This window comes from Cygnus olor, chromosome 1 (assembly GCF_009769625.2).
Source record: "Cygnus olor isolate bCygOlo1 chromosome 1, bCygOlo1.pri.v2, whole genome shotgun sequence".
Classification (NCBI taxonomy): Eukaryota; Metazoa; Chordata; class Aves; order Anseriformes; family Anatidae; genus Cygnus; species Cygnus olor.
This window is the reverse complement of record NC_049169.1, coordinates 194,625,293-194,640,036: the sequence shown is the minus strand read 5'-3', so window position 1 is coordinate 194,640,036 and position 14,744 is coordinate 194,625,293. Positions and strand designations below refer to the sequence as shown.

General features: G+C 42.6%; 1 protein-coding gene across 2 annotated transcripts; it reads left to right on the top strand.

The window, feature by feature from the left end:
* The first annotated feature begins 278 nt into the window (after positions 1-278).
* LOC121063590 (inhibitor of apoptosis protein) lies at positions 279-13,365 on the top strand. Of its 2 annotated transcripts, none has more exons than XM_040544161.1 (9): positions 279-1,094; positions 2,343-4,417; positions 4,528-4,627; positions 5,839-5,917; positions 6,640-6,688; positions 7,728-7,970; positions 9,195-9,449; positions 9,587-9,628; positions 10,488-13,365. In XM_040544161.1, exons 2-9 carry the CDS (start codon positions 3,544-3,546, stop codon positions 10,679-10,681), a joined length of 1,836 nt encoding a protein of 611 aa, XP_040400095.1. In that variant the 5' UTR covers positions 279-1,094; positions 2,343-3,543; the 3' UTR covers positions 10,682-13,365. The 2 variants fall into 2 exon arrangements, with proteins under 2 accessions (XP_040400095.1, XP_040400096.1); XM_040544162.1 differs by having other exon boundaries at positions 715-1,823.
* Positions 13,366-14,744: the final 1,379 nt, after the last annotated feature.

Genomic DNA, 14,744 nt, shown 5'->3' with positions numbered 1-14,744 from the left:
TTCTATGTCAAGACTTAAGGGAAGTTAAATGGTGTTCCAGTACTGCCTTACTGCACTTAGATGTCTGAAATTTGACTCGGTATTATTATTGATTAGCGTCATCGCATATGACAGGAAATTTGAAACCATTTTAGAAAAGATATGAATGAGTCTTTTGCAAATTCACCTTACTGGAACACTTACAAAAAAATACCCGTCGGTGTCATAACACGCTCTTCAGTCATGCTTCCTTTATTTTTACCCTTCAGTTCTCAGTTGTGCAAACACCCCGCTATCGCTGTCATCACAAATGCACCAAGCGGGGCTTTTTCACCTTCTGTCTGCCGTTTCTTTATATGAAACCTCATATCGTAATTCTGCCGGGAGATTTTGAGCGCCGGTCAGTAGTACTGTACCTCCTGTGGAAGTTCTGCAGACTTTTACGTGCAGATACCGTCCTAAACCTCTCCGATGGAAACGTGCCGTCAGTTTTGCCTTCCCCCCGCGACTTTCACTGCCTTCCCCTGAGACTTTCAGCCCTAAGGTTTAACCTCCGGGCCCGCACCCCCTCAGCTCGGGTTCAGCCAGGACCCGCGGGGTCCCGGCACCTCGCCCCCCGCCCGCCCGCCCGCCTGCCGCCGGGTCCCGCATGGCGCAGGAAGGAGCCTGGAAAGCCCCGGGGCGGAGCGGGAAGCACGCCGCCCCCGGGGCTTTCCCCGCCCGCTAGGAAAGTACCGAGCGTTCCCGCTCACCCCGGCGGGGACCGAGCCCCGCTCCGGGGGGCTGAGAGGGGGCTAAGGGGCGCTGATGACCCGCAGCACCGCGCCTTCCCCCAGACACCACCACACAGCGGGAGGCGCAGGGAGCCCCCCGCCGCCATCTCAGGCGGGCGGGACGAAGGAGGAGGAGGCGGTGGCCGCCCTCTCCCTTCGGGCAACGCATGCGCTCCGCTGATCCCGGGGCTTTACCAGCGTCGCCACCGCCGTGGCCGGAGTTCCCCGGGCCGGGGCGGTGCCCGAGGGGGCTCCGCTCCCCCTGAGCCCCGTGGCCGGGCGCCCCATATAGGCTGGGGCGCGCAGCCCGGCCGCCTGCTGCGAGGGGCCCGAGCGGAGGCTGTGAGTGAGGGGCTGCGGGCTCGGGGGTGCGGGACGCGGCCTGCTGCGGGGCTGGTGGGGAGCTGGGGAGCCGCCTCGTGGAGCGGGGAGGATGGGGACAGGGACGGGGATAGGGACGGGGGGAAAGGAGAGGTCCTGAGGGGGCTCAGGGGCTGTGTGGCAGCTCCCCCCTGCTGCGTGTCCCCGCTCGGCGCCGGCAGCGCCTGAGCCAGCTCGCTTTCCCCTTGTGTGGTGTTGGGCTCGTTAAATATTGCTTATTTGGGCTTAATTAACTTATCGGTGTCGCTGCGGGGTAACCGGGGGGATACATGAGGTTTGGTGGGCGGGAGGTTGTGGGCATCGAGGCTATGTAGGGATATAACGCACGGTAATACTAGAGGAGTGTTATCAGGTAACAGCCCAAGCAGTCAGTGATTCCTAGGGATACATCATCGTGCTGTGATATAACTCGCTTATTTTGGCTTTTCCCAGTCGGGAGACTTTTTGGACTAGTGTTGTGCACAGACCTTGATGTCCCAGTCCCAGCTGCACGTGGCCTTTGTGCCATTGTTAATCACTTCCTCGGGATTAGGAAATTAGTGGGGGCACTAATAGGGTGGATGACCATGGTAAGAGCTAGAAAATGCAGTTTTCCTGTAGGGGACTTTTCTAAGGCTGTGTCATTGTGACAAATACATCCATTTTGAGTCTTTCTGGAAGAACTTGCAACAAATTGATACTGCAGAACAGGTTACTATATATATGTTATATTTAAGAACTTGTGAACTTTGTTCTTGACTGAAATTTTTGGTGAAATTCCAAATTTTGCTGAAGTTACCCTTTAAATATAGTCAGATCTAGCTAAATAAGAAATTTCAATAGCCCTAATATAAGACAGTGTAACAAAACTGGATCTTTATTGGTTCAGATTCTGCAGCCTTAAGCAAATTTAAATGGGCGTACCATCTTCTGTACAAGATTTTTCCTCTATTTATGCTGATACAGTTTGTGATCGTGCAGCCTGATTCATCCATCTGCCAAATGCTTCTGCCTGTGGATTAAACAGTTTTGCATATGTGTCAGTAGCAGGGAAGTTGTGTAAGATCCATTCCATATGACAGTACATAAAGTTGACTTCCTGAAACTAGCTGACATCTCAGAAAAGCTTCCTCTGCGATTTTAGTGCTTCAGTTTGTGTAGTTTGTTTATGTAGATACTATGTGCACATTGCTTTGCATTTTTTGAAACACTACTCTTCCTTCTTTACAGGTTTTGTTCCACCCAAAGGAGTTCATTGAGGCTATAGACATCTACAGTTTCTTCTTGTGAACAGTCATTATCAAATATGGAGACGTAGGCACCTTAGAAGGGACTTCAGTCTGAACTCTGGGAGGTAGTTCTGTGCACAGTAAAGAAACTAAAGCTTTATTTTTTTCCTTTGTTTGAGGTTTGTTTGTTTTATAAATATGGCATACAGCAAAAACTTAATTTATTGGTATAAAGCATTAGAATGTCCTGACACAAAGCAATTTATTTATGTTAAATGCGATAAGTGCATACTTGTAACTAAGGCACCAGGTTAAAACTGAAATGCTCTGTTCAGCCTGTGCTGACAGTGTTACAGACAGAAAAGCCTGGGGCTCATTAAGGCAGTATGTTCTTGTCAGAGGCAATGCATAGGATTTATGCATCTCATAGCTGAATATTTGATACACTTGAAGTTGAGTAGAAACTGACTTCTTAAGTCTTAACAATCGCTACAACAATATGCAGATGTTGAGGGTGTTTTTGTCAGTTCAGTAGTAGCAGATACACCAGATCAATCGAGTAATGTCAGTTCAGGGGCTCTTTTGAGCTTAAGAAGCTGTTACTTTCAGTTTCATAATGAGAGTTAAAAACTAAAAGTTTGCATGTGTATAGTTGTCTAGGGTGCAGTAGATCCTAAACCACTTGACATCATTTTGAACTGTAACATACTATTTCATTTTATTTGAAGCTTCTCCCTCCCCCCCCCCCCCCCCCCCCCCCCCCCCCGCTCAGTTTTAGTTTCTTTATTGACAAAGGATTTTGATAAACCCATCTGAGGTTTTGCCCTCTGGACCCAGCCTCTACTAGCCTGACTAATTGGCGCTGCTCTCCCAGATACAAAGCACAAGGAAAGCATGTGATGCATGTGTAGTTCAAGGGACAGTCCTTGTCCTTTTAAACATGCTTTCTTTAATTGTTGATGGGATAGATCAGCTTTTGTGCAAAAGCAGTTGTGTAGACACAAGTACAAGAACTCAGCAAATGTTTGAAGTCTGTTAATCATGTGGCTAATTCTATTCGTACCTGTATTGAAAGTTGCACATAAATATTTCATTTTCAGGTTCTTACTTTTGCACAGGCAGGGGTTATTCAGAATTGCCTTTAATGCACACAACTACCTCCCAGAGGAAGACTTGTCCCATTTTTCCAACAATACTCCATTATGAACATAATGGAAAATAGCCCTCTCTTGGCTAGCATGATGAAGCAGAGCGCTCTGTGTGGTGAACTGAAATACGATGTATCCTGTGAACTCTACAGAATGTCAACGTTTTCTACTTTCCCTGTCAATGTGCCAGTGTCAGAACGGAGTCTTGCCCGGGCTGGGTTTTATTACACTGGTGTGCAAGATAAAGTTAAATGCTTCAGTTGTGGCTTGGTGTTGGACAACTGGCAACCAGGAGATAATGCTATGGAAAAGCACAAACAGCTATATCCTAGCTGCAGTTTTGTTCAGGACATGATTTCAGTGAACAACCTCGGGCTGTCCTCTCATTCCGCCTTTTCACCTCTGGTCACAAGCGGTCTCTCATCATCTCTACATTCCATGACGCTTTCTCCAAGCTTTGAACAAGTTGGCTATTTCAGTGGCTCTTTTTCCAGTTTTCCTCAAGACCCAGTAACTACTAGGGCTGTTGAAGACCTCTCACACTTAAGACATAAGCCTCACAATCCTTCAATGAGTACTGAAGAGGCTAGACTACGCACTTTTCATGCATGGCCCCTGATGTTTCTCTCGCCCGCTGATCTGGCAAAGGCTGGACTTTACTACCTGGGGACAGGAGACAAAGTTGCTTGTTTCTCCTGTGGTGGTCAGTTGAGTAACTGGGAACCAAAAGATAATGCCTTGTCAGAGCATCGGAGACACTTTCCTAACTGTCCTTTTGTGGAAAATCTCACCCCAGACCAAACAAGTTTCAATGTTTCAAATGTGAGCATGCAGACTCATGAAGCACGTGTTAAAACATTCATAAATTGGCCAACTAGGATTACAGTTCAACCTGAACAGCTTGCAGATGCTGGCTTTTACTATGTAGGTAAGTACGAAAACCTGCTATCTCTGATTTTATTCATACTGCTGTTTCAACATTTGTTTTAAAGTAACCTGTGTAAATGTTTGCTAGATATTTTGCCTCCTTTTTTAAAGGCCGCAACGATGATGTGAAGTGTTTCTGCTGTGATGGTGGGTTAAGGTGCTGGGAATCTGGAGATGATCCATGGATTGAGCATGCAAAATGGTTTCCAAGGTAACTTGCAAACTCTTTATCATAATTTGTTCATATCCTTACTGCTTAAGTACTTTTAATTTTGGCAGCTATATGCTGCGCTGAATGTTCTTAATTTTGCCACATAGTGTACAAATTCATTCTATCACTTGGATGTATTTCATGTTCCTCCTTTTGAAAGCTCTGAAGTGCTAAAGGTGTCTTAAAATGCTTCTTCATTAAGCATGATACTTAAGTCTTTCCCCTTCATAACTAAAAGCTGTGTGCATCCCCAAATCACTGTTAGCAAGTGATGCTGCATTCTTAGTGAGCATATGCAGATAAGGGAAGCACTCAGAAAGCAGGCGGAGGAGAAAAAAGCTTCTGAGCACTGAGGTAGGAAGAACTTAGAACTTCAGTCTAGTTCTGCGCACACACTGGATGTTCTTTAACGAGCCTTTCGGCAGGTGTGGTTTAGTCTCCTAGGTGTAGGAAGGATTGCGTAGAAGGTTTCAGTGACTGTTAACACATCTCTATTGGAAAAATGACAGAAATAACTTGTGGATACGTTCCCTGTAATTACATGGCAGTTGCATACCTGACTGCTGTCTGAGCCTGTGGAAATCTCCATGTTCATTAATGACAGAAATAGCTGCACTTAATTTCAGGAAAGTGAATAATTATTCTTTACGCTCCAACTAATCTTACAAAGGCAATTTACCAGCTCCTGTTGGATACAGGATGTTTTTACAGTTAAATGACACCTTTGTTTCCCTCTGTTATGCCTGGTCAATAAATGTACTTAAAAAGAGAGAAAACTCTGCGTTCATGAAGCAGATCTGGCTTTGGTAGTGGTGTTGAATTTTGATAATTTTTTTTAAAATGATTTAAGTAAGAGAGAGAACAATAAGAAGTTGAGTTAGAAACTTTATCACTGCTCTTTGCAAGGAAGCTGACGTAGTATTTCTTATGATATGTCATTTTGATTAAAAGTGGTAGCAGAATGTAAAGCTGCTGCATTTATGTACGTAAGACTACTGACTGCTGAACATCATGGAAAAGCTTTATTGAAGTGTTACCAGGTACTAGGCTACATCAAGCTTCCAGTTAAGAAAACTCATCTCTTCCTTCACTCAGCATGAAACGTGCATTTAAATTATTTTGTGCTATTGTAGACGGTTTCATTCTTCTTTGTTTTTCTTCTTATTGGGAAATAGAAAGTATAATTGAATACATTTTTGCCAATGTTTCAGGTGTGAGTATCTGCTTCGTGTAAAAGGAGGAGAGTTTGTAAGTCAGATTCAGGCCAGGTTTCCCCATCTGCTTGAACAGGTAAACCTTACTGTTTTGGAACTTTCCTTTTTCCCTTGTTGAAGAGTGCTGTGTTCTTTTGGGGAGTTCCATACATCCTTCTGCCTTACTTCTGTATATATTTCTACCAAGTTTCTCACATGGTATATGCTCTTTATGGGCACAAAAAAATAAACTCGGTGCTGAACGATGGCTAAAGGAACTGAAATATTGGAACTTACCCTGTAGAGGGTTACTCGTGGAAGGAGTTTCATGAGAAATTATTAAGTAGGTGGTATAATATTATAGTAGTAATTCAGGGGTTACAACACCCGGTCATTTACAGACAAACCTTTGCTCCTCATTATGAGGCAACTAGATTCTTTGAGCCTCTGTGTCAGGAGAAGAAAGTTATGATTATGTAAGTTTTGGCGAATAGTGCAGATGAGCAATTGGTATTTCAGAAACCAGTCACAGGGAGTTTTTAATTGTCTGTGCAGCTCCTCACAGCTGAATTATCGTTATCCATACAAGATACGATAAGAATAAGCCAAAACTCTCTTAATAGAAGTGGTCAGCACTAACTTTATATTGGTTATGTAGTTGAAGAAATTGAGACTTGTGTAACCATATGTAAAAATACTTAACTGATATCATTCAGATAAAAAGCCCAGCCCAACTTCTTGAGACAAGCAGTTGCTAGAAGGGTATGTAGAAGAAAAAGCAATTCTTGGATACTAACGCAATTCCATTGTGTTTTACAGCTCTTGTCAACTTCTGATACACCTGTAGATGAAAACATGGATCCTCCAAGTATGTATATTAATATAACATGAAAAGCGTGTTTGTGAAGACCCTCAGCACTTTGCAGACTTAATGATAAGCTCTCCAAAACTAATTTATTTAGCGAATCTTAGGTTTTCTTGGGAACAACAATACTATAACTGTCTATGTAACATTAAAGAACAGACTTTACGGAAGCTCCTTTGAGACATATCTGCTTTCATTTTCCTTATTTACATACTGCCATATCCTGCTTAGATTTTAGTTTTGAATGCTTGGCACTTCCTTTATTTTTTGTTTCATTGTTGAGTTAAACAGAAACAAGTCAAGCTGGAGTTTGCTAAATTGATCTGTGGTATCGACCTTGGTGGAGTAGTTGCTAAAGGTGTCATGCAGTTAATGCAACTCCATTTTTAGGCACAGAGCTAGGTAAACAGTGAGTTGAGTGGCAGTAGTTGGAGAAAGGGTAGGACAAGCTGTTAAAGTGAAGTCTTCGAGTTCCATTGTGAGTGGAGCTCCAGTTATGGTGGCAATAAACTCCTCCCACAGGGTAAGTAGGAGATAATATCGTAGTCCCTGCTGGTTGAGGATGATGAGTCAGTCCCATGTGCCTGGTGCTCAGTAAGATGGATGGATTGATCAAGAGCTGAAATAGAGCAATTGCTTGCACTAGAAGCCCCGAATTTTGAGTTTCTAACTCAAGATTCAGTCAAGATGCTTTTTAAGGCTAAAGTTAAACATGACTATAAGTGTGTGTGTATGGGAGGGGGGAACGACAACCTGAAGACATAATAGGAGTCTCTGATCTTTCTCTGGATTATCCTAGACTTTTTTTTTTGTGAAACCTGACGTGGGTCAAAGTTTATGATGGATTCAATCCAACTGAATGCAAGTAACTAGTTTTAAAAATGGAAACCAATTACTAAAAAAAAAAGTCTGTTTACCTATTGAAATTACTGAACTTTTTAATGTTAGGTATTGCGTGTAGGTAATGTTGATGTGTTGACTTGTAGGTTGTATGAGTATTCTGTTCTTTACCTTATACACAGTGATTTTCTTCTTTGATTAGTCATTCGTTTTGAACCTGGAGAGAATCATTCAGAAGATGCAATCATGATGAACACACCTGTAGTTAAAGCTGCCTTGGAGATGGGATTCAGCAGACGGCTAATAAAGCAAACAGTGCAAAGTAAAATCTTGGCCACTGAAGAAAACTACAAGACTGTTAATGATCTTGTGTCCGATTTGCTCACTGCTGAAGATGAGAAGAGGGAAGAAGAGAAAGAGAGACAGTTTGAAGAAGTGGCGTCAGGTATGCATAAGGCATGAATAAAAACAAAAGCAGAAGTGGTTTGTATCGTTCTACTTTCTGGTGTGATTTTTATAATTGTTTTTATTCGCAAAGTGATTTAATTTACTTGCTCTTAGGATCAACTTCTTTAAGAGCATTATTTGGCAATCTGTATAGCTAGCAGTCTCGTAATTATTTCTTTCCCTTTCAGGAAGATGGTTCATAGAGGTTCCAGGAGTTTAGAATCACCTTATTCTTTCCACAGGAACAAAGCCATATTTTTTTTAATAACTCTGTGTGCCTTTATATCACTACTAATTAAATAAATTGAAACAAAATACTTTAACATACTTTTTTTCCTTTTCCTTCCAAATTTGCCTGCTTTTTAAGGTACTTGAACTGGTGAGCCAACATTTTCCTGTTCTAGGAGCTGGCTAGCTTTTACAAATTTAGGTTTTGTAAGATTGTCAAAGGTCAGCTTTTCAGTCTGAAACAACCATGTAGGTCAGATATTGAATGGTGTTTATTTGATGCACCTTTTATGTTCCCTATTGCATCAAGACTATGTACATTTTTTGAAGACATCCCTTTCACCCCTGTGTTTTTAGAGTCTTTGAAGCAGTAATGAAGCTTCTCAATTACAAGTTGAAATAAAATGGCTTCTTTCCTATTTGTATATTCTGCCACAAAAGCAGAGATGGATTCAGCCATTAAATCTTCAAGAGACTTTGTTTGTAAAATTGTGATAGGCTATATTTAAAAACTGAATCTAGTTGTGCTATGCTTCTGGTTTGCTTGCACATAATTCTGTTGGACACCTCTTAGAAAAGCTTGATCCCATCTACACCTCAGTCATGGTTTTGACCGTCGCTGACTGAAGTTAACTTGTCAATTGTCAGTGGGTTAGCATTTCTGTTATGCAGAGCTGTTCCACTTCTTTTCTTTGCAGTTCCGCAGAGAGCATGACCTGTATGAAGTTAGACAAGATCCCCTCAAACCATTTAATGTAGAGATGGGAGCAGGAGGCCTTGTAAATGAAAAGGCTTCAGCTCCAAAGCTGCTTGTATGTGGTTTTCTTAAGTGTGTTCTTTATGTAAGTACTGCTAAAACTCCTTGAGGTCTTTTTAATGCTCTTTAGTAAGTGAACATTTCAAGTAGAGTTTATAGAACGTGTCGGTTACTAAGCATAAATGCAGCTTGGAGTACTGTGTTCCTAACAAACACCCAATCCACTTTCTATTCCAGATGATTTGACCTTAATCCGGAAGAACCGAATGGCTTTATTCCAGCGTTTAACATGTGTACTTCCAATCCTTGGGAGTTTATTGTCAGCTAAAGTGATAACGGAACTTGAGCATGACGTTATTAAACAAAAGACTCAGACAGCATTGCAAGCAAGGGAACTGATAGACACAGTCCTAGTGAAAGGAAACGCAGCAGCCAGCATATTCAGAAACTGTCTACGAGATTGTGACCCTGTACTCTACAAAGATTTATTTGGTATGTCATTTTCCTTAAAGGATGTACGTTTATCAAAGACTAATTAGTGCTGTCTTTGCCATCTAAAGATAAAAGTCAGATGCTGTTGGAATGTAGATTAGTGAAATGACATGGTTGTTCATTTTCGTTTATTTTAGTGGAGAAGAGCATGAAGTATGTTCCCACGGAAGACGTGTCAGGTATCTTAAACTCCACTTTCTTACTTTAAAGGGTATTTTGGGACAATTGACTAACATCCTAAAAAGAGATTAACTTTGGTTAAGAAATTGATTTTTCATGCTTGACCCTCTACCTGATTTATATTGGTAATTTTGAGATAAGCACATCTTAAGTGCATGCGCAGGCTTGCACGCAAGTCTATATGCCTTAAGCTATACATTGTGCTTTACACAGGACCCTTTGCACTAGGAGGTTGAGTTTTCTGGAGCTCAAGAAATTCAGGCACATGCTGGGCTTGGTCCTGGTACAAGTTCTCACGAAGGCGTTTGGGAGGGATCAAGCAGTGAATAATAGGCTAGCGTTTCATAGGAGGTACCGTGATTTTTACTTTTCCAAAGTGGGTTATAGCTGTCCTAAGATCTTGCTTGGCCAACACCTGGATGGATAAACTTGTCAGACTTGAGTTTGAGTTAGCTCTGATTCTTACTCTTGTAGTTCAGATGCATATGAAACTTAATATGTTAACAGACTTGTGGAAAGGTACACAAATCTGAATATAGCTCACTTCCACCAGTCGTTGTGCTCTGTGCTTCTAATATCCAAACACAAAAAGTACAGCATATGCTGAAATATAAACATAAGTCTCAAGAACTATAGCTGGTCTCCAGCCCCGAGCTGTTTGTTGTCCCTTAGAAATGGAAAGTACAGACTGGTTCCTTGCACGCTGGTTTCTGAGCTCTGGAAAGCGTGCTTATTTTCTCACTGCCATCTATATTTAGTGAACATAGTCACATTCAGTTTCACCCTTTATTTTCCAATCTGCTTTCTAAGTAGAACGCACATATATTCAGGCTTCTTAAAAGGTTAACTTTTTTCCAGGTTTACCTATGGAAGAACAACTGAGGAGACTGCAAGAAGAAAGAACGTGTAAAGTTTGCATGGACAAAGAAGTTTCCATTGTTTTTATTCCATGTGGTCACCTAGTAGTATGCAAAGAATGTGCACCATCCCTCAGAAAATGCCCTATTTGCAGGGGAACGATAAAGGGCACAGTTCGTACATTTCTTTCATAAGGAAGGAAACTTGCAAAAAGTCATCTGCCAGGCACTGAAGCTTAAGCCAGCAAAGTCTTGAGAATGGAAAATTGTGTTAAAGAAGATGATTAATCAGCTACCTAACACTGTTGTGTAATGAAGTATATCAACATTATGAATATACTGAGTCTTCCTTGCCAAAGACAATTTCTATTTATAAAACTAACTCACTACTAAGGTGATGTTCCTGTAGCTTTCCTTTCTAAGGAAAGCAACTTGATTAGTATGCCCTTATCTGTTTGAATAAAAAAAAAAAAGACCTTTCTTGTCAAGTTCCTAAAATGGAGCTTGGCATAGCTCTTGTCGTGGGTTTCTTTCATCTGGATGTGGGGTGAGCTAACCTTGGCTGCTTGCCAGGTGCCCAACAGGCTGCACTTTCACTTACCCTCAGCAACATGAGGCAAGAAAATACGGAAAAGCCTGTTGAATCAAGATAAAGTCAGGGACATTGCTCAAAAATCACTGTCATGGGTGAAACAGACTTGACAGGGAGCAAGACTAAATTAATTTATTGCCTATTAATAAGAGTAGGACAGTGAGAACTCAAAAAAAAAAAAAAATACCTGCCTCGTCTTCCCAGGTCCAGCTTTACTTCTAACTCTTCTACCTCTTTCCTGCCCTTAGTGGGAGTGGGGGTTGCAGTCAGTTTGTACCGCTTGTCTCTGCTGCTCCTGCCTACTTATGCTTCTCACCTGCTCCAGCATGGGTCGTTCCCGTGGCCTCCAGTTCTTCAAGAACTGTTCCAGCACAGGTCTGTACTGCATTTCCTGGCAGAAGACTCGCTCCAGTGCGTGTTCCTTTCTAGGGTGACAGCTCCTGGTGGGAGCCTTCCTCAGTGGGTGTTCCATGGGCTGCAGCCTCCTTCAGGGTGCATTCACCTGCTGTGGCGTGGTGTCTGCCACAAGCTGTAGGAAGGATGGCTGCTCTGATGTGGTCTTCCACGGGCTGCAGGAGGACAGCCTGCTCCACCATGGTCGATTCAACATGCTGCAGGGCAACCTCTGCTCTGGTACCTGGAGCTCCTCCTCCCTTTCACTCCCTGACCTTGGTGGGCTGTTTAGTTCATTTTCTCGCTTGTCTCTCACTTAGGTGCTGTTGTGCAGTTTTTTCCCTTTAATATGCCATCAGAGGTGCAACCAGGGTTGCTCACTGGCTCAGTTTTGGCCAGCAGTGAGTCCATTCTGGAACTGGCTAGAACTGTCCCTGATCTCACAGAGGCCACCCCTGCAAGCCACCAAGATCCTTGCCTTGTAAGCTGAGTACAGGATGTGAGGAAATAGTTAAGATGGCTTCAGCTACTGTTACAGTTCTGTTTTGGCTTTCTTGTGGACAGGGTGGAGAAAAGAGGCTAACTGTTGCAGGAACAGTGAGACTTTTAAATGTTGTGTTGAGATATTTGTGTAATGTGTATTGATAATAGTTTATATGAAGGCTGAATTAAAATATTTCTACTTAGCAAATGAGTGCTTGTTCATTCTATTCTGATTGTTGGTTATTCTCTGCAGGCTGCAGTGACTAAACTCTTCCTGTTAGAAGTGGTGGTATTTTTTTTTCCTGTGCTCTTTGGAAACAGAAACAGCATCTGGTACTTCCTTCTGTCTTGATTTTTTCAAATAGAAATCCTGACCAGATCTCAGGATCTTAGAGATGAAATGATGAAATGGAGGGTAGCTATGCAGCCATGTAACCTTTACGCTGAGGATTAAAATGTAAAAGCTGCTTTTCTGTATTTGGAAGTTTACATTGATTGTGCAATTAAATAGTAGGATCTTCCAACCTCCTATGAAGTCTTGGGGCTTGTGTTATAAACTGGTAATCCAATGACTCCGGTTTCCTTAATGATTGGTTCTTCACCCTTTTCTGCTCTGGATACATGGACTTGCATATTAGATACCTATAGGGGGAAATGTTCATCGGTATTTTTCAAGGACGTAGCACCAAACAGTGGGAGAAGAATACTGCCGGGATAACTCCCAACAAGTCATGCAGCATTGTCAATTTGTCGGACTTTGTGAAACCAGTCTTTCCAAGTCATGACTTTCCAAGTCATGTTAATGCCCAAGTACAGGCTTCTCAATCTTCAGACCTTCCAGCAATAAGATGTGCTTATCGGTACTTCAGTGTCTTATACTCTAGTGTGATGTGAAAATGCTGAACCTCAGGTTCCAGGATGAGTGTGCACATGTAAGTGGTTCTCATCACTTCATGTGTGGCTCTTATCTGTACCCGTTATCTTTTGTAAAAGGAGCACCTCGTGTATGAAGGTAGTGAAGTCTATACCTACTGTGCAGGCGATGCACGTTGTGCTGGTTGTAGTGCCTTACCCTGCGAAACGGTTGCTTGGTGTTTAGAGCAAGACCTGCATTAAACAGGGAGGTGCTTGTCACTAGCAAATAAATTTCCATTCATAGTTAGAGATGTCACATGGTTGGCATCTGTACACATCTTTCCTATTGTACATCTGCACTGTAATTTAATGACAGCGTCCCATCTAAGTCTCGAAAAGAAACCTCCGGGTCTCCTGGCTTAACCAGCTGCCGTCTTGGGAAAGCTTCCTGTTGAGTTTGGAATTTAGGCTGCGTGGGGCTACCAGTATGGTAACAATCGCAGCCACAGCATTGAATCGAAGTTCTGGCTAGCTAAAAAGGGAAACAAAAAACAAAACAAAAACCATGTCATTTTGTTTGAGTTAATTATGCAAATGAGACTGACTTTAGCAGATTGTGTGTTATTACACCAGTAGTACTGTAAATCACTAAATTTAGTGGGGCAATTCTGCAAAGGAAGATATAAATGCATTTTGGTTTTCATCTGCTGGTCTTTGCCCTGCCTCCAAGCAGTTTGTAGAGGCCCTTTCAGGGCAATACTGGACATACAATTTTTGAAGTACCCTTGCTTTGCTGTCTAGGGGGGTTGAGGAGAGGGGACGACTCGATTGGTTCTCTATTTTTAGTGTGAAATCAGGGACACTGACTTGTGGCTTCATCCATTCTTCCATAATTTCTGCAGTGTTGTGTTTAATGCTGTACAGTAGCTGGCACCCTGCTTACTGTAATGCTTTGACATACATACCTTGCAGTACATAGGATTCTTTAACTGTACATTTATCCAACTGTATTATATGTACATAACCTTCTTTTAATTTTGCAGTTTAAAAGTGAAAATATTTCAAGCATTGCATGTAGTTTTAAGCAGCTTTGATTAACATCCTTTTGCTTTTCTGCTTTTGAAGTTTCTAAAGGCGCTTTTTGTATTATGCAGCAACTTAAGAAGTTGCAAAGGATTATAAAAAGCTTGATAAAGCGTAATGTGCATGATTTGAAATTTATGTTCATTTATTGCTCAGAAAGCAATAATAGTAGAACCATGTAAACTTTCTACCGATTAAGATGAGAGTTGGTAGGAGAACTGGAGGGGTCAGGCTCACATGAAGTGTTACCACGTAAGCCCTGTGCTTGAACAGGGAGCTGGGGAAGACTAAAACGTGATGCGTGGTGCCAGGACAAGAGGCAGTGGGCACAAACTGGCACACGGGAGGCTCCCTCTGACCACCAGGCTGTACTCCTGTGCTGTTTGAGTGATGGAGCCCTGGCACAGGCTGCCCAGAGGCTGTGGGGTTTCCTCCTCCACCAGGCACCTGAACCACTTTCTGAGAAGTGGAAGAACTTGACCTAGAAACTGCTGGGTAAAATCCGTTGACCTAGTTTTGGCAGGGAGGCTAATGTAGGTTGCAGCTTTCCATTACTCCCTGCTGTGATGGTTGTGGTTGCCCTGATGGGTAATGCTCTACAATTGAGCAGTTACACGTGTAACTAGCAGTTACACTCATAACTAGCTAGTTGTGAACTAGCTGACCATGCTCACACTTCTTTCCGTGTCCATCTCCTTTGAAAGCATTTTCCAAAGCTTCCACTGGGAAAGCTCAAGAGCTGTGTCTTTTTGGCAGTGCTGATACAGTAAACGTTCGGTGACCAGCAGCTCACAGGAGTCTTCCAGGAGGCAGCAGCCAGCAGCCCTTCCACCTGCCTGGCTCCCTGCTGCC

Bases quoted from the DNA above. Each gene is read 5' to 3' on its own strand.
- LOC121063590 (XM_040544161.1), top strand. From the start codon at position 3,544: ATGAACATAATGGAAAATAGCCCTCTCTTGGCTAGCATGATGAAGCAG. The intron at 6,689-7,727 runs GTATGTATATTA...TTCTTTGATTAG, and splicing joins TGAAAACATGGATCCTCCAA to TCATTCGTTTTGAACCTGGA. The intron at 9,450-9,586 runs GTATGTCATTTT...CGTTTATTTTAG, and splicing joins ACTCTACAAAGATTTATTTG to TGGAGAAGAGCATGAAGTAT.